At 40.3% G+C, this 18,611-nt stretch overlaps 1 protein-coding gene across 1 annotated transcript in view; it reads right to left on the bottom strand.

Annotated features, from left to right (window-relative positions):
• The window catches only part of LOC117551002 (eukaryotic translation initiation factor 4 gamma 1-like), a 91,369-nt gene that overhangs the window by 11,936 nt on the left and 60,822 nt on the right, over positions 1-18,611 (bottom strand). Inside the window, 15 exon segments of the mRNA XM_034223653.1 lie at positions 145-226; positions 322-447; positions 3,199-3,371; positions 5,307-5,354; positions 5,356-5,435; positions 6,307-6,400; positions 6,402-6,464; positions 6,466-6,498; positions 6,500-6,563; positions 6,782-6,899; positions 7,646-7,760; positions 10,924-11,259; positions 16,762-16,866; positions 17,226-17,462; positions 17,994-18,140. Of these exon segments, the coding sequence (XP_034079544.1) occupies positions 145-226; positions 322-447; positions 3,199-3,371; positions 5,307-5,354; positions 5,356-5,435; positions 6,307-6,400; positions 6,402-6,464; positions 6,466-6,498; positions 6,500-6,563; positions 6,782-6,899; positions 7,646-7,760; positions 10,924-11,259; positions 16,762-16,866; positions 17,226-17,462; positions 17,994-18,140 (1,821 nt within the window).

Raw genomic sequence — 18,611 nt, 5'->3', positions numbered from 1 at the left:
TGTGCTTCGAAGTAAAATAACTTGTTAAGAAGCCCCCAGCCATTTCTTAGTATAAAAGTATAGATAATTGACTATAACTAAGAGTTTCTCACCATTTCTTAGTATTAAAGTATAGATAATTGACTATAACTAAGAGTTTCTCACCATTTCTTTGCACAGTAAGTTGAGGATTTGCACCAGCAGGACTCCGGCTTGGCCCAGAGGAATCAAAGGTTTGGAAATCTCCCTGGAGGAACAAAGGTCAAACACAGGTTAACATCAAGTAGCCAGAAAGGGATGTTCTCCTGCAGATTTGTCCCATGTGAGGAGGGGGCTTCTAACCTGAAAAGCTCCCCCATGGGGATGCCTCCCTCGTGCAGCATGGGGGAGATCAGCTCTGCCAGGTACAGCCAGATGTGAGGGATGTCGATGGCCATGTCTTCAGCCACCTCCAGGATCTCCTGCAGCCTGAGGACACACAGCGAGGACACATTTAAGCGTTTATTTATAGGATGAAGCACAAATTTAAACGCACTCAAACAATGAGAAGACTAAGCATAAAGGCATCACATAAGTTTAAAGAATAAAAAGAGAGAAATTAGACTTTTTGAGAGTAATTTTAAATCCTGACGTTCTAAACATTACTTTTATTTTATCAATCTCCTGCCGCCTGAGGTCACAGCGAGGACACATCTAAACGTTTATTTATAGGTGAAGCACAAGTTCAAACGCACTCATGCAATCTTTTGCAATATTTTGCAATATTTAATTTGAAAAAGCAATGGGTTTTTTCTTGTGTTTTTTAAAACTTAAATTGAAAAAGCGTAACAAAACAGGTGGATTGAAACCAGTGTTGGGTGTAACGCGTTACAGTAACGTAACTACTTTTGCCGGGTAAAAAGTAGTGTAACGCGCTACTATGGAACATTTGGTACGTAACGTAGTTTCTTCTTCAATTCGCCGCAACGTTACTTTTTCAAGGGACGAGTGACAGTGACACTGCCTACTCCGCTTACGCATTAGGCACAAGCTCTCATTCCACACTGTACGTGATAGAGGCTGGCCGCTGGTGGTAGCATGAAGACTGAAGAGCAGCAAGCGAGAAGCAAGCGAGAAGCAGGCGCAGCCAACGCTAACATTCGAGGGATGGAGGTATTCCCATTACTTCGAACTTGTTGAAACTAAGGGGAAACATTTGAGTGTAAGGTGTACGTTGTGCCCTGGCCAGAAACTTGTGTCCACTGCCGTTAACTCCACTGCCGTTAACTCCACTGCCGTTAACTCCACTGCCGTTAACTCCACTGCCGTTAACTCCACTGCCAACCCCACCAAGCATTTGAAAGGAAAACATGCTAGCAGGAAGCTAGTAGCTCAAGATCCCCGGGGAAATGATGATATTTCGAGTCCCAGCCTGTTTAGTAGCCTATTGATATGATTTGCACTAGCTTTGCACCTATTTTGGGGCTAGCCTGTAACCCTTAATGATTATGATTTTATATTGATATTGTTTGATATTATTGTTTTAGTGGTGGTGTTGACGCCTATAGCCCAATGTTTTGTTAAGTGCTCTGTGGCATTTTTTATAATAAAGAGCACAAAAGACATATCTGTTAGAACTTTATGTACGCCTACACATTTAGGAACAGAGATGGGGTTCTGCCCAAAGTCGAGCAACATAAAAGTAACGAGTAACGTACAAAGTTACTTTCCTTGGAGGGTAACTAAGTAAGGGATTACTTTTTTAAAGAAGTAACGAGTAACGAGCAAACACTACTTTTTAAAAGTAACTTCCCCAACACTGATTGAAACACACCTACACCCCAGTTTCACATGTCTACTCCCTCCAGAGAGTTCAACTGAAACTAACCTCGATCCTCATCTCAAACTTTGTCGTTTTGAATTGAACGTTTATTTGCTTGGAAAGTCGTTAAAATAGATGCTTAAGAGGCGTGGGAACCCTCGTGTTTTCTGTGACAGGGTATATGCAGGAATCCTGAAGTCAAATTTAATACCTTTTAAGACCTTTTTTAAGAGCCTTTCCATACATTTTAAGACCTCATCGCAACTTCGAGTTCTAACCGGTTACATTGGCGACACACTTTACCTCACATTTACTATATTGATTGTAAGATAGCACAACTAAACAGAGTGCAGACAGACTACTGAAGCCTCCTCTCCACATGAACTTCAACCTCTCTGTGAAGGTCAGGTTTAATGCAGTATGCTGCTCTGTTGCTTCTGTACTCTGTGCTCTTTCATTCCAGTAGAACTCCTCAGAAACCAGTATTTGACCAATAAACAAAACAATTGACAAAACTTTGAATTATGAAATATATTAAACTTTGGTGAGCTTCAGCGGGGTAATGCCATATAGGAGCTCCCTCACAAATACCCAGGGGTTAAATTGGACTGGGGCTGTCCGGGGCTAAGCCCGGCACATAGGACGATGCTCTGACGTCATCACCCTCACACATTTGTCATATGTTTACAAAAAACGATATATATGTTAAGACTTTTCTCCTTCTTAATATATAGACTATATTTAGGGTCGATATGTGTTGACCTTACTTTAAAATAGCAGATCTCTGTGACCGGATATAGTTTGGCCTAGACCCCGGCCCTACGAGGACGCATACAGTAAAACCTTTATATATACAGTCTATGAGTAAAACGCATTCACACGCATTCGATTCATTGACGTGCGTCCGTTCACACTAGACCGCTGGAAATGCTGTAGTACATATGCCAGGCCTGTAAGTGGCGCTGCTGCCGCCACAAAATACACCAAAAGCAGCGAAGAAGACCCCGGAGCATGGTTGTCCTTCTGTTTATTCTCCGCGTGTTCTCCTGCTGTAGATCTCTCAGGTAGTCCACCAGCAGATAAACCCCCCCCCCCCCCGCACAGAGCGGAGCAAGGCAACGAAACTTAAAATAAGAAGCAGCATTTTATGGCACGCTATGCATGGGGCCACCTTGAGGGGGTTTCCCGACATGTTGTTTCAGTAAATTAAAGGGTGTTTCATGTTGTCGTTGCTGTGGACCTTCTTAATACCTTGGAAATGCCGTTTAATATTTTTTAATAGCCTTAATTTTCGCTAAATTGATTTATCAACTTGTAATACTTTTTAAGACCCCGCGGACACCCTGTGTGAAGTTGTAAACACCTTTTACACACGATATACAACATTATAAATACACATTCCTCCCCCCCTCACTGACCCGTTGTAGTACTGCTGCTTGGGCAGAGTGCCGGCTTTGATGAGCTGCTGCAGCAGGAGGCCCATGCGCTCTCGGGCGATGGTGCTGCGCTCCAGCGTCGACTCCAGGCCGATTTGTACGATGAGGAAGAGAAGCTGAGTGCTGCTGATCTCATGCACACACTGCAGAGCCTCCTGCGGGGCGGAGAGGACACACAGAGGGGTGTTAGGCTGATAAACTCTGCTTAGTTGTTGTCAGACGGTCATTTTAATGTTTATAACTGATCAATGACACAATCAGAATCGATACGATAATACTTTAATGTTCAGATCAAGTGTGAAATGTGACTTGCATCACAGCAGCTCCATGTGTAACATCAACAGACACATATCAAGACACAAGAAAAACAAACAACAAACATTGAACATAACAGCACAATCAGTGAAAGAAACCCTGCTCAAAGAGCCTTCAGCGAGCATTTGACCAGAGGCCTGTACTATGAAGTACCTGGGGGGTATACTACGAAGCAGGATTTTTGCTTAGCAGCTAACTTCAGGGGAAAGTCCGGCTTTCCGGTCCTACGAAGCTGGTTCTCTTTTTAGCGGGCTTGATCTCCATGGTAACTGATGCTTAGCGGCTAACCTGCTCCGGAGCAGGTTAGGTTCCAGGCTAAGAGATCAAATCAGTGAAAGCACCGCCTGCTGACCAATCAGAGCTCAGTGTGCAGAGTTTAAAGCGGTCAAGTCATATTACAGGAGAAAGGAAATACAGAAAAGCTGCCGTTGCAGGAAAGACGGCCGGCAAAAATCACCGACTGTGTGAACGTGAACATTAATAGAATATCACCTCCATCTTCAGAGCAATCTGACTATTATAACATTAGCGTTAAGAAAGCTTACTTCAATATCTGCCACAACATAAGTAACCGGATCAGAGTAACATTAAGTACAGTCCGCGGCATATCACTTCATAATGTATCATATATCTCCTGATCTGAATCAGCTGAGCCGTATCTGGCCGTGCAACACTCAGTGTCACATACTGTATGCAGAAGTATTATTTTAAGCAACACATTAAGTTGACGAAACACTCGAGACAAATGTAATTAAAGTCAGATCGTGTCTTAGATGGGGCCGTGATATCATAAACCTGTTAATGTACGCATTCAAACACTTGTTCTGTTACCAGCTGTATTCACCTTGCAGGTGCAGCGATGTGGCTTTGATCCTGGATCAAGTGTTTAAGTCATGGCTGTTTAAAGTTTAACTTCTTCATATGACTAATATTATAGTTAACTAACTAGATAGGACACGGCTGGCTTGAACGATCCACTTGATAACCCGCGTCGTAGTACAGTTTAGCGAGAGCGCGTATGTTTTGGATTAGGCCAACCGGCTAACTCAAACATATCCAGGTTAGATTGAACCAGCTTCGTAGTACAGGCCTCTGGACTCAGCTCTGTATTTACTGAGAGGATTGACTGGCGCACAAAAGATGCTTCAGTCTGACTTTATTCAATCTCCCATTAGATCAGCCGTGTCAAACTCAATTTCACCACTCAAAGGGCCGGTTGTAACTTTAAGACTATATAAAAATACATTTAATATATATAAAATAATGAATGATATTACATGATTACCTCTGCATTGGATTATTATCAGACCGGGTAATAACTTCATAATTAACTACGTCTGAAAGCAGAAGTCTAGGGCAAATAATTGCAAGTATCTTCAGTGAGAATGTCACAAAATGATTTAAAAAGAAAAGCCACATTCTGGAAAAAAAGGGAGGGAAAAAAAATCAGATTTGAGATGCATTGTGGGACATGTAGTTTATGGGTAACGTGCTTCTGTAAAGTAGCATTCAACCGTATAATAAATATATTCTTTGCAAGCTCTTATGGGACCACAGAAAATGAAGTGGGTCTGAGAAGAAGCTGTTGGAGAGCCTTATTAGGTTGTTCTAGTATGCTGACTCATAAAGTCTCTGACAGGGTTGACCAATTGCTTATTTATGCTAGGAGATATTTGGTTTAATAACGTACAAAAAGTTATCATGTTATGAACATAAAACCATTTAAAGTAAAAATTGTAATGAAACAACAATATTGCTACTTCTATTTTTCGTACCTTCATGTCGTTGAGGTGCAGATACTCCTCGATGATGGCGGTGGATTTTCTTGGTCAGTTCCTCCTCCGTCAGCGTGGGCTTGGTGGAGGCCGGGGGGGGAGGAGGGGTGTCAGTTTTCTCTCGTGTCACTGTTCACACAGAAAGAAACACAAACATGTCATGTTTTCCATGAACTAGGGAAACCCAGAAAATTGCAGTTTAAACACAAGTTTGACGAAACAAAAACTAAATTGGAAAGTTTTTTTTTTAGAAATCTGATTCAACGTTTTGTATAGGTAAAGTGTGTCAAAAAAAAAAAAAAAAAAAAAAAAAAAAAGAAGAAAAGAAAGAAAAGAAAGAAAAGAAAAAAAAGAAAAAAAGAAAGAAAATAAAAAAAGAAAGAAAAAAAGAAAAGAAAGAAAATAAAGAAAAGAAAGAAAAGAAAAAAAAAAAAAATAAAAAAAAAAAATAAAAGAAATAAAAGGAATAAAAGAAAGAAAAAAATAAAATAAAGAAAAGAAAGAAAAGAAATAAAAGAAAGAAAATAAGAAAATAAAAAAGAAATAAAATAAATAAAATAAATAAAATAAATAAAAAAATAAAAAAAAAAATAAATAAAAAAATAAAATAAATAAAATAAATAAAATAAAATAAATAAAAGAATTATATAAATAAAATAAATAAAATAAATAAAATAAATAAAATAAATAAAATAAATAAAATAAATAAATTAAATAAATTAAATAAAATAAATAAAATAAATAAATTAAATAAATTAAATAAAAATAAATAAAAATAAATAAAATAAAATAAATAAAAAAATAAATATAATAAATAAATAAATAATAAATAATAAATAACTAAATAAATTCAATAATAAATAAATATAAATATAAATAATATAATAACAATAAATAGACTTCTGGAACTGTTTGCAGGTTTTCTATGAGACACTGCAATGTATTATTATTACTATTCTAAGTGTGAATAAAGTTTCGTGAATAACTGAAGTCCTCCTACCGTCCTCTTTGCTCCTGGCTACTCTCTCGGCTCCCTCTGTCGTCGCGTACATTTGCTGGCGAACGCGGCGGACGGGATCTGCCGACCCAGCGCATGCTCCCGGCCTCGCGGCTCCCCTCGTTTCTCCGGGCTTGAAGCTGCCGCGTGGTGACCTGCAGGGCGGTTTATGTCGCGGTCGTCACGCCGGTCGAAACCGGTCGTTGCCTACGGCTGCCGAGCGATCGAAACGGTCGCCGCGCTCTCGACTCGAGCTGTTTCTGTGGAATCAGAACAAGAAAAATCCTTAATTCAATTACAAGTTACATTAGGTGTAATTTGAAATTAAAACAACACATTTCCATGACTTTTAAAACAACTTTTCAAATGGAAAACACTAATAAGATTACTTTTACATGCCTGGAAAATTACACTCTAAAGCTTTCTGATCACACGGGTCCGAATACTCTGACAACACTTTAAGTTTCTTGCTGCTCACCTCTGAGGGACTCGTCTGTCTGAGTCCTGAGCAGCCGAGGAGCCGGAGGTCGCCTGCTGTAAGGCGGAGAATCTGTTCCCCGTGTTGGTGGCTGGGCGGCCGGCTGGCTGCTCTGGGCCTGGAGGGGAAACACACCAGAAATAGCACATTATAATACATGTCATTACATTAAATACATTTGCAAAGCACCTTTAAACTCTTGGCCATGCCTACAGGAGAAATGTGGGGTTTCAATATCTTACCCCAGGGCAATAATGAATCATGACAGATATATGTGACCTTAATATCGATCAACTTAATATAAAGGCGCATTTGGTATCGTAAAAAAATCAAATGAGAGAAGATGGTTCCCAATAAGTACATTTTTTGACATTGTTCTTTCAATGTTTAAGTAATACTTCAATGCTGTTTTTCATTTTCTGAATGTCAATCTATTTTGTTATATCAACCTCTTTTAAACTGCTGGCAAATATAACAATCTGTCCAACAACATCAATGATATGGAACATCCAGGTAGCAAGGCAATGCAGCAGCGTTCTTTTCTGTGCTCTGAGTCTCACTTTTCATTTCATTTGTTCCGTTCATGGTATGCACAACTTAATGTATAACAATTATTTACAAAACATGTCTATAAACACACCGTACCCGGAAAGGAGCAGAAAGATTACCGGCCCTTTTCTCAAAAAAATTAAATAAATGTAACTAGATGGTCTGTCCTTCATATTTTCTTATTCACAGCCAATCATAACAGTATCGTGGGAAAATAAGAGAAACACAAAAACGTCCACTTAGTTCCCACTTGACAGTTAACGGAAATAATCTAAACTAAAACATCTCGTAATCACATTGTTCTGGGAAACCTACCGGCTTCTGCAGGTTTAGCAGTGGTGCTGCCCCCGCTGCTGCCCTTCCCCCAGCTGCCAAACATGCCTTTACCACCGGGGCCCAGGACCTGACTGGTGAAGTCAAGAGCAGGAGTCTGAAAAACAAAAAATGTGATACAAACATTAATGGGATTTCAACAGATCTTATAATTATATCCACATCATGACCTTTCCCACAGCGAAGGATTCATTTCGTCAACGAAAACTATGACGAAAAATGTTTTTTACATGACTAAGACGAGACGATGACGAGCTAAAAATAGATTCTTGATAATAAAAACTATGACGAAATGTATATTTAGTTTTCGTTGACGAGACGGGACTAAGGTGTTAATGGTGGATATCGGATATTCAAAATGCAGGGTATTTCCCCCAAGTGTCCGTCTTGTCTGTCAAAATGCATCTTACGTTTCTAACTTGCAATATCATTATTTCCGCTCTCTTCACTCCAGAAGAGCGATCTCCCTGGCCGTTTCTCAATGTCGAGTAAACCGGCTGCAGAACCACTATTTTAAGTATACTACGTCATCGAGTGGCGCCAAAGGACTGTTTAAATCAGGGGTGCCCAACCAGTCGATCGCGGGGAGATTCCCAGTCGATCGCGAGATGTGTCTAAAAATAGAACAATATTCAGTTTTATCGTTAATATCCTATAACATAATCTTCCCGTGCCAGAATAACGCACTTGAACGCACCAAAGCTTTGTGATTGGCCGGCGTGACCCCATGTGTGGGGGCGTGGCTGGTGGGCAGTGGGCAGTGCACTAGTTCGCTAACGTTGTCCGTGTCAACAGGAGTGACAGTCCGCACACACACAAGACCGCAATTATGGCAGAAGCAAAAAAGCCCAAAATATATAATTTTCACTCCGAGTGGGAGGATGATTATTTTTGTATCTATTCCAATTCAAAGTCCATCTGTCTCATCTGCAATGCGAGCGTGGCTTTATCGAAGAAGGGTAATTTAGGAGCGGCATTTCAAAACAGTGCACAAACGCTACGAGACGGAATTCCCTCCTAATTCTGCCCTACGCTCCAAAAGGGGAGGGGCCTGAAAGGACAGCAGTCCATTTTCACCAGGCCCAACAACAAGAGCAAGGCTGCTACCAGAGCATCTTATCGTGTCAGGCACGTTCTTGCGAAACACATGAAGTCTTTCAAAGACGGTGAAGTTGTGTAAGAAGCATTCCTGGAGGCTGCCGACGCGCTTTTGGGGGACAGTAAAAATAACAGTAGCATTTCAACAGGTTTTTGATATAATAAAAACTCAAGTTGGATACCGTTATTAATCAGCTGTGAGTTTTAGTTTGTTTGAACTTATTCATTATAATTATTGTACATAATGGTATAAGAATGCAAACTTAAATTGATTATATCAATTCAGGTTAAGAAACTAGTGTTGCTTGCATCCTATTTTAAAAAAGGCATTTATTTTTATACTCTACTAAAATTCAACAAAAAAAGGGTTTGATTCTATTAATTTTGTCTTTTTTATTGCACTGTTGCAGCAGATTCCTGTGTAGCTTCAGATCTTATTAGTAAGCCTCATTTATACTTTTGTAGCAACACTATTTTTATATAATGGCAAAGAAAGGGTTCAGAGTCTTTTCTTTTTTCCCTGTGTCATATGTGGCAGCACTGTTCAATGTTTCTTGAAAACATTACCCACTGTAGTGACATGTGAATAAACTCCAACTCTATCAACAACACTGTTGTGTAACTTCAGTTAAATACTTGTATGCGTGTAGATTAGAAAGAGGTAAGATAAAGGATCTGCAGTATTTCATGAAGTAATAATCGTACAAAGGTCAGTTTTATACAAGTGGAAGTGTGTATTTACCTGGTAGTAGGCTGTCAGTAATGGCTACGCCTCTCTATTTGGTCTGGTAGATCTCGGCAGACTGGCAACTTTAAAAGTAGCTCTCGGTTCAAAAAAGGTTGGGCACCCCTGGTTTAAATGCATGTTAAATGCCCAGCATTCGGCGTCACTCGATGACGGTATACTCAACATTGAGAAACGGCCCCTGTGTCTGTGTGCGGGGGCGGGGCCTAACAGAGGCTGCAGCGGCACAGAGATCTGCCAGGGACGGAGCGTTCAGAGAGTATAGAGACACTCTACAAGGCTCGACGTGGACAAAGCTCGTTTAGTGTTTTTGCGTAAGCGCGTTGACACGAGCAGTCTGTCCAAACAGCTGGCCAAAAGGCATCATATTCAGTCGGAGAAATGCACAATTTTCGACTTCCTTAACTCGTAGCTCTGTTGCCCCAATTACGATTAACGTTATCACATCAGGTGCGCAGAGGTGGGAGAAGTACTCAGATCGTCTTTATGTAAAAAAAGTACCAGAGTGTAGGAATACTCTGTTACAGTAAAAGTCCTGCATTCAAAATGTTCCTCAAGTAAAAGTAGAAAAGTATTCTCATCAAAATATAGTGAAAGTAGCGACAGTAAAAGTAGTCGTTGTGCAGATTGGTCCATTTCAGAATAATATATATGATATGTTTTATAATGATTGATCATCAAAGTGTTCTCAAAGCTGGTAAAGGTGCAGCTAGTTTGAATGACTTTGTATTCTGCAGGGTAGCTGGTGGATTTACTCCAGGTGGAACTAAAGTCTGATTCAACACTTGATTATATTTCACATCATTCATCCACATCTGTAGAGTAACTAAAGGTATTAAATACATGTAGTGGAGTAGAAGTACTAAGTAGCAAAACATTTCAATACTAAATGAGGTATAGTACCTCAACATTTTACTCAAGTACAGTACAATATAATAAGATAATTATATATATTTGATTTATTTCACATTTAAATAAAGCAATGTTAATTCGGTTAACAATTTGTTTAGTTTTTCCATTTAAAAAACAAAAAGGACCTATAAGAAGTATCGATAAGAGTAGTAGTACCGTTAAAAACCTTAACGATACCCATCCCTAGATATTACACAAGTAAGTAATACATTGAATTTTTATAGCGCTTTTCCTAGTGCTCAAAGATTCTTGTAAAGACGTAATACCAAGTCAAACTCAGCCTTTCTAAGAAACTGAAACCAGCAAGCACACTAATGAATCTAACTAAGGTCTCAGTATGTAAGTATGTAGCTATATTAACACAGTGCCCAAGTCAAACTCAGCCTTTCTAAGAAACTGAAACTAAAACACAACTACTACAACCTAAATTGTTGAAGGTAGAAAGAAATAACAAATCGTATTGAAATCTTGCATTCCTATCCAAGTGAAGCGTCCTTTCTCCTACCTTAGTGATTTTGCTAAAGCGAGTGGCGTCAATGGGTCGGCTTTTGGTGGAGATGGGAACTGTGTTCCAGCCTTCGTCCTGGGGAGTTTGCCCTCGGCCCTGGTTGTCACGGCTGTCGCGGCCCTCGCGGCCCCCACGGCCCCCTCGACCTCCTCCGTCGTTCCTTCCTCCGTCGTTTCTTCCTCCGTCGTTTCTTCCTCCGTGGCCTCCTGACGGCTTAGAGATAAAGGCATGCTGCACCTTCATCTGCTCCCGTTGCTCCTCCAGCTCGGCGTCTTTGTGGATTTGCTCGATCGTCTTCGGGCCCTGTTCGCCTCTCCTGGGGACCCACGAGCTCTGGAGGGGAGGAAGTAGAATATAGAGGTTGTCAGAATCAGAATACCTTAGGAAATCCAGTCCACTCTGAAGGGATCTACCGATAGATGTGATAAGGCCTGGCAGCCATTGATCACACACAGAGAAGTGCAAGCTGGATTTAACACTTTGAAGATGATTATGTATAGATTTGAGTATTGCTGAAATCTGGGCTACAACAATTTCTAAAGCAATATTGTAGGTGTTGTATATATGTTGTCTTTTTGTTCTTTTTTGTGTCCATTATGAGAACGTGTACTTATCTCATGTTTTAGTTGTTTTCTTTCATGCTGGGTATATTTGATCTGCTTTCTGGCAGTCTGGTTGAAATGTGCACTGTTGCATCTACAGTATGTATTTGACTGCTCAATGACATTCTGTATGATTTTTCTTTATAATGAAAACATAGAAATGAAATAAAAAAGGAATACCTTAATCGTCCCACATAACCGTAAACAAATATTAAAGATGTCGGGACATTGATGGGATTATTTGGGACATGATTTGCTCCCTCTGTGTGTATTGGATCATTAAATGGCAGTCAAAATGTTTACAAATATCAAAATGTTAGTGTGTTAGTGTGAATCACCGATTCCAACAACATTTTTTAAGAAACATTTGTTTTGCTTCTAATATGGGGAAATATTAGGAAAGAGACACGTTGATGCTGGCTTTAGAGCCAAGAGCCACTTTCACACCAAGTACTTTGCCCTACAACCTCCTATCCATCCCCACCCGCATCAATCATCGGACCTGGGGGGACAGAGCCTTCTCCGTCGCTGCCCCCTCCCTCTGGAACTCACTCCCACAACCCAGAGACTGCACTGACCTCACCACTTTCAAAAAACGTACAAAGACTCACCTCTTCAATCTGGCTTTTAATGTGTGATTTTTGTATTATTTGACTTTAACTATATATTTATTTGTTGTTCCTTTATTTTATTTTATCTTCACTATATATGTAAAGCTTCTTTGAGCACCTGTAAAAACGCTAACAAATTAAATCTATTATTATTATTACTTAGTGCCGGCACTTAGTACCCCCATGGAACCAGTGGCGGTTCTAGAACATTTTACATGGGGGGGGCAAAGGGGGGGCAAGAGGTCATGCCAGGGTGGCATGGGAGGGCGGACAGTACGTGGTATTTTATACTGTATATAACCTATTTATTGTTAATTCATGCCCTAACACAAGTGTTCTTAATGCACAAGAGAAACAAGGTGTTCAGACAAACAATCGGGTGCCCTTTGAGTCCCCCAAGCTTACTTCAATAATTTTAAATGAAAGGAAACTACAAAATGTATTTTAAAGCAATGAATTAATGGAACAGGTTTTTTTGCATTACAATGTAAAACTAAATATATATTTTGTTTTTAAAAAATTGGTTTTCTTAGTATTAGACAGACATATTTGCATGTCCTCACTAAGCATTATTACATATTAATTTAATATCAAACCAATCAAAATGGCCAATTATCCCAAAATGTTGCTGCTAATATAATCATATACTTGTCAACTTTAACTGATCAAAAATAAATTCTGAAAAAATACTTGAATTATCTATGAAATTGCAATATTGTCCCTCAGTTTGTTTCAACCTCGTCACGCCATACCATTTACCCTCCTATTAAAATAATGGATCAGTCCATGTGTGATCTGCATTGAGGGAATCACATCACAAAAGTGTCAGTTTCTTCTCTTACCTATATGTAAGGAGAATAAGAACATACCATGTGGTCCAGCTGGAGTTTCATCTGCCTCCTGATCCCTGCCTCTGGCCCTCTTTCTGATACTTCATCTTTATTCCTCACATACATTTCTTCTTCTTCACTAATGTCTTCATCTCCTCCTCCTGCTCTGACCCTCCTGGTCTCTTCATCTCCTCCTCTTCCTCCTGCTCTGACCCTCCTGGTCTCTTCAGTGAACTCTCTTTTCCTTTTCCTCTTTCTGTTCGTCCTGATCACTTTTCATATGTCTTTGTGTTGTTGTTGAATCACTCCTATACTCTGGCCTGCAATAGTCTACTTGGGAAAAGCACTGGTACAAATGCTTGTATAACTTTACGCGTTAGGGCCATGTAGCCTAGCTAATATGTAGCATATCATATAACATCAGAAAGTATTGATCAAGCGCACACAGGCAGCTGTGTTTGGATCCAGTTTTTACGGTAAAGGATGTATCCTGGTTTCATTGATCTGGCCTCATGGCTGTGATGTGTAGTTTACGTGGATTTAATAGTAGGCTACCGCGTAGTTTAGCAAAGTGATCGATCTCCCAGCTAACGCTGTCTGCGTAGTATTTTGTAACGTAACGCCCCAAACAGCGCCCGTCTGTTAAACGCTATCGATTCAAACGGCAGCGTTTTATTCATATTTAGTTTCAAGCTCTCGTCCTTAGTAAAAACAAAACTAGTGGAAAGGGAAATGCTCCCATGGGAAGCTGATCCATAGGTGCTGGGACAGCTCGCTCCCTCTCTGCAGCGGTGTGAGCCGCGGTCTGTGTGAACGCCGCTCCGCAGTTTAATGCAGGGCCGTAGCTGCGTTTTTAACGGGCCTAAAATTATATTTAAAATGATTCACTTTTAACTAATGTAATGCTTGTTTTGTTGCTTGAGAAGCTTGTGGAAATAGTGTAGGTTTGTTTTAGTACAGTTTTAGGGAAACAAAAGTTAGGGGGGCAGCTGGGGGGGCAAGGCTCTACAGTGGGGGGGGGGCAGCTGCCCCCCCTTGCCCCCCCGTAGATCCGCCCCAGCATGGAACTAAGTACAGATCGCGTTCACACCAGAATAAATTCCCTGAGGGAAGATTACGCAAATGAAGCCGCTGACGTCACTTGTTCTTCTTCTGCTTTGGGTTTACTGGCAGGCCACAAACCACTTCACGGTGTATACTGCTACCGGAAGTCCCCGGAGTTGGGGACTGGCTTCAGCTGCTGATGCCTTCCGAGTAAATAGCTGGATGGCCAACACCGCCCAGTGTTTCTCCTACCATTGTCTTGAATGGGCGCTGCGCCACCCCTGAAATTCAAGGTGTTTAAAAAAAAAATTATATATATAGCACCAAATTGCAACTTATCTATAACTACTGTCCCTTTTCACATTGAACATGTGCTCTTTTATTAAATAAACTAAAGGCTTTCATTTTACCTTGTGAGTTTAGTGTTTTTGACCCTAAGAAACACTGATGCATTAATCAATAACAATAATCCACAGCTCCTCTGTCTCCTCCAGAGGCTTTAAAAAACGATATATCCTAATTTTACTGCACCCAGTTTCCTACATAACTATTGCTTTTGTTTCTCTTTTGGTTAGGTATTCTTCTTTCTATGTGTCTGTAAGCACCACTTATAACAAAGCAAATTCCTCGTAAGTGTAAAACTACTTGATAATAAAACTGATTCTTTCACACAGTGACGTCACAGCTACCCACAATGCCACGCGCGCCATATATTTTTTTATAAAGATGCCATTTTTCTGGAGGTGCAAAAATCCTGGCGATGCTAATATAAACAGCTAGCTAATGTAGCCAGGCAGAGCGCACTAGGTTTTTTTTCTGAATTAACGACCGAAGAAATCGCTGCATGTCTTCGGATTACATCTCTGGACTTGAGGGGTGTGCTCTAGGTCGTCACCAGCGTAAACTAGAGCTGTGTGGGTTGTTGGATGTACAATGTATGGAATTACGACCCTCAAAAGCGGCCTTCGGTCGATTTTGGCATCTACGTCTATCTTCTGGAAACACCAGGTGAATACCCCACTTGTCACAATAATATTATCATGCCAATGCATATATGTGGTATTTTAGAGTTGACTATATTGATTAAGGCAATAGACTATGATATTCTGTATGCACCTCGTGTGAAATGGTTGATACCGGAAGTACGGTGTCGCCCTCGGCCCAAAACCCGTATGTGTGTGTGAAAGAATTCTGACAGAGCCCACTCTAAAGCTAAACGGCGCTAGCTTAGCATAGCTAACGGCGCTAGCTTAGCATAGCTAGCATGACACAGCACTATAACCGTTACTCTCCAAACAAACCCGCTGAACATACCCAATAAACAGACATCCCACCAACAGTGAGCTCTTCACAACACCAAAACACAACATCAGTGTATATTCAACATGTATCAACCATAACACTCACCTAGTGTGGCGAGATAATAGGAAATAAGCTAATTAGCTCAAATGCGCGGTTGTTGCTAGCTTCAAGTCCAACGTATTAATAAACGGTTGTTAAGCAACAGGCGCCATCTGTTGGACAACCCAGGAACCGTTAGTCTTTGTAACTTGTCATATCCATTACATATGCAACAGGTTGAAAAAACATTAAATACATTAACTCAATTGAACTGAAGTATCTCTAATTTTGACCGATGATTCAATAGGCATTTAGCAGTGTTAATGCTGACAAATTAACACTATTGGGACTAAGGTGTTCATGGGAGTAACTGATGAAAACATCCACATCCTAGTCACTCTTAAAGCTGGCGAAGGCAGTTTTTATTTAGCATTATTGGGCAAAAGCTCCATAATAACCTTCAATAGATAAAAAGCTAAGAGGATACAGAGGGTTGAGGTTAGATTCATCTCGGTCCTAAGTCAAGTCCGAAGTTAGTCTACAGGAAAATGGATGTGCTATAATGACATTTAGGACAACCCTGAATTTAGCATTGCAAAGGCTCTTTCAACGTTTTTCTATTACATTTTTCAAAGTGTTTCCTGCAGGATATTCCTTCGTTGAATCAAGCTTTGACCTAAAAAAGTGATGTGCACGTGCTTCTGTGTTTGTAAAACAGCAAATCAAAACGCCCTCTCTGAAATGACCTGAAAACAGAGCCAGAAGGAGGTGCAGAAGTGTAGTTTTCTCTTAAATTAGAATATACTGAGAGGTTATATTGGAAGTTTTGCTCCAGGAAGGCACAAATAACACTGCCTTGCACAGCTTTAACTCTTCAATTTAGCCTTTTTCCTAGAAAGGCAAGAACAAAGTGTGTGTGTGTGTGTGTGTATGTGTGTGTGTGTGTGTGTGTGTTTCAAAGTAAAGTTTGGCCAATGTGCTGACTGTGCAGCTGATGTTAGCTTGTTAAACACTGAAAGAGGTTTTGTAACACTATGTGGGCGGTGGGCAGCATTCCTTCAGAGAAATAATCTTAAACTGGACTGGCTTCCACACACACACACACACACACACACACACACACACACACACACACACACACACACACACACACACACACACACACACACACACACACACACACACACACACACACACACACACACACACACCTATTATATATATATTATATTCTGGTCATATGCCTTTAACGGTTTGTCTTGTTTGTTAAGTTTTGATAGTTTTTGAAGAACTACTAATAAGAAAGTAAATCATCCTTAAATTGACTTAGGAGCTGTCTTTGTTTCTTAGTTTAAACAATACCTGTTAGCCTATAATAAAAACGACTCTTGTTGTGCTAGTGTTTACCCGTCGAAGGTCCAGCACGTCCTGCAGCATGAAGCGGATCCTGGAGCTGGTCTTCTTGTCCTTTATGATTTTCTCCATCTGATTAAAGTACTGGTCCATACGAGGCTAAGGAACAAACACAGCAGTGTGGTGAGTACATCTTCCACAGAACAGATTAAAACATGATCCAACAGCATGCATATACTGTAGGCACGTGGTCTGTAGAGCTGACTCAACGAAAACAAATTTAAAAAATATCCTTTTTACCCAATTGCAATTGTTTGTTTGAATGTTAACTTCTATAGGTTAAAGTGGAATGATAATACTTCACATTTTGATGGTTTACACAGACTTTGGGATCGTTAAAACAATTCTTTGCAAAGGTGGGACATTTTCTTCATCTGGATTCTTGTATACCAGCAGTTTCCAAAACAAAACACGAAATTGCTCATTGAGGAATAGTTTAGTCTAAATGCACTTCGTACCTTGGCCTTCTCGAAGTCGAGGTCCTTTCCGATGGTGGACAGCAGTCTGCAGAGGCACTCCAGAGACTCTTCGTCGTGGTTCTTCAGCAGCTTCACGATGCAGTCGTGCATGATGACCTCTGTGAGCATTTTCAGCTTGAACAGCTCTCCGATGAACTTCATGTTGCCCATCGAGCGCCTGCGGGCGTTGTCTTTCTCGCGCTGCAGCTGCTCAGTGAGACGCTGCTTCTCCTCCGGCTGCAGGAGGAACAAAGTCACGGGGAAATGGAAGAGATGTTGTTGTTTGAATAATCTGAGAATAATATAAATCTGGTCAAATGTGGGTTTCGAAACGGATAAATATATATGTTTTAAAGGTTACTGAAGAATGTGCAATAAAAAGATCAAATACAAAAATAATATTTATTTATATACAAGAAAAATGTGCAATAAAAATAAATGTAATAAAGATATTTATGAGGAAAATAGTAATATAGTAATAATCCTAAGTGATATGGGTAAGTAAGATGTCCAATAGAAAGGTAAACATATGCACAGTGTAATACAATTTACAAAATATGTAGTTTTTATGTGTATTACTAAGATATTTTCCAGAATTACAGTTTAAAAGGGTTTAAAAGTGCCAGTCTGTTAACTCATAATGGCTTCCCTCTGATTTATGTTCACCTTCAAATACTCCCCACCACACATACAAAATAAAACACCGAGATCACTTCTTTTGTGCATAAACAAAGACCCTAAATTGAGATTTTGTAGGCAGTACTGTACCACTGTGGCAGCATCCAGCTCTTTCTGCTTCCTCTCGAAGATCTCGTCGTCAACTTGGTCCTTTTCGAACTCCTTCTGGCATCGGTTTAGCAGCAGCTTGCGGAAGTTCACAGTGACTCCCGGCTTATCTGTGGTTTCAACTTTAAGCTGGAAAATAGAACAGCAAACACACACAATTAAAGATTATTACCACCATACTCGTGCACTCCGCTCTGCATCAGCCAAACGACTCGCTGCACCCTCGCTGCGAGGGGGACCCAAGTTCCCATCAGCAAAAACACGTGGGTTTGCCGTCCTGGCTCCAAGATGGTGGAATGAGCTCCCCATTGACATCAGGACAGCAGATAGCTTACACACCTTCCGGCACAGACTGAAAACTCATCTCTTTCGACTCCACTTCGAGCGATAGAACTATTAACGAAGCACTTATATACTAATAAAGGACTGGCTTATCTAAAGCCAGTTGAGTAACACTTGAAATGTTTGGCTCTATGAAACCTGATGTTCTTATATGATTGTTTTCTTCAAGGTTGTATCTTGTTGGTCGAACGCACATTTTGTAAGTCGCTTTGGATAAAGCGTCAGCATTTTGCCGCCGCCTCTGGCATCTCATCAAAT

The sequence above is a fragment of the Gymnodraco acuticeps genome, unplaced genomic scaffold (genome assembly GCF_902827175.1).
Source record: "Gymnodraco acuticeps unplaced genomic scaffold, fGymAcu1.1, whole genome shotgun sequence".
Taxonomy (NCBI): Eukaryota; Metazoa; Chordata; class Actinopteri; order Perciformes; family Bathydraconidae; genus Gymnodraco; species Gymnodraco acuticeps.
The sequence above is the reverse complement of the archived record's forward strand: the minus strand, read 5'-3'. Positions and strand labels throughout refer to the sequence as shown.